At 39.5% G+C, this 210-nt stretch overlaps 1 protein-coding gene across 1 annotated transcript in view; it reads right to left on the minus strand.

Moving 5' to 3' along the window:
• LOC119589351 (steroid transmembrane transporter SLC22A24-like) overlaps nt 1–210 on the minus strand; it is a gene marked incomplete in the record, with an annotated part of 23,143 nt that overhangs the window by 21,464 nt on the left and 1,469 nt on the right. Inside the window, 1 exon segment of the mRNA XM_037937970.1 lies at nt 66–169. Within this exon segment, the coding sequence (XP_037793898.1) occupies nt 66–169 (104 nt within the window).

Consider the following 210-nt stretch of genomic DNA (forward strand, 5'->3'; position numbering starts at 1 on the left):
CAAATCAACTATCAGTAATTACAGTAATGATAATTATAAGTTTACATTCTTGATACTAAACCCACCTGTCAGTTAACCAGCCGTTAATAAGCGACCCGAAGAAAGCACCCAAGAAGTAAATGCTTTTGACGAGAGGTCTCAAGAAGCTGTATTCGCACACCAGTTCGAACTGAAAAGGACAGATTTGCGCGTAAAGCCCATAACCATGTA

Source organism: Penaeus monodon, chromosome 25, assembly GCF_015228065.2.
Source record: "Penaeus monodon isolate SGIC_2016 chromosome 25, NSTDA_Pmon_1, whole genome shotgun sequence".
In the NCBI taxonomy this organism is placed as follows: domain Eukaryota; kingdom Metazoa; phylum Arthropoda; class Malacostraca; order Decapoda; family Penaeidae; genus Penaeus; species Penaeus monodon.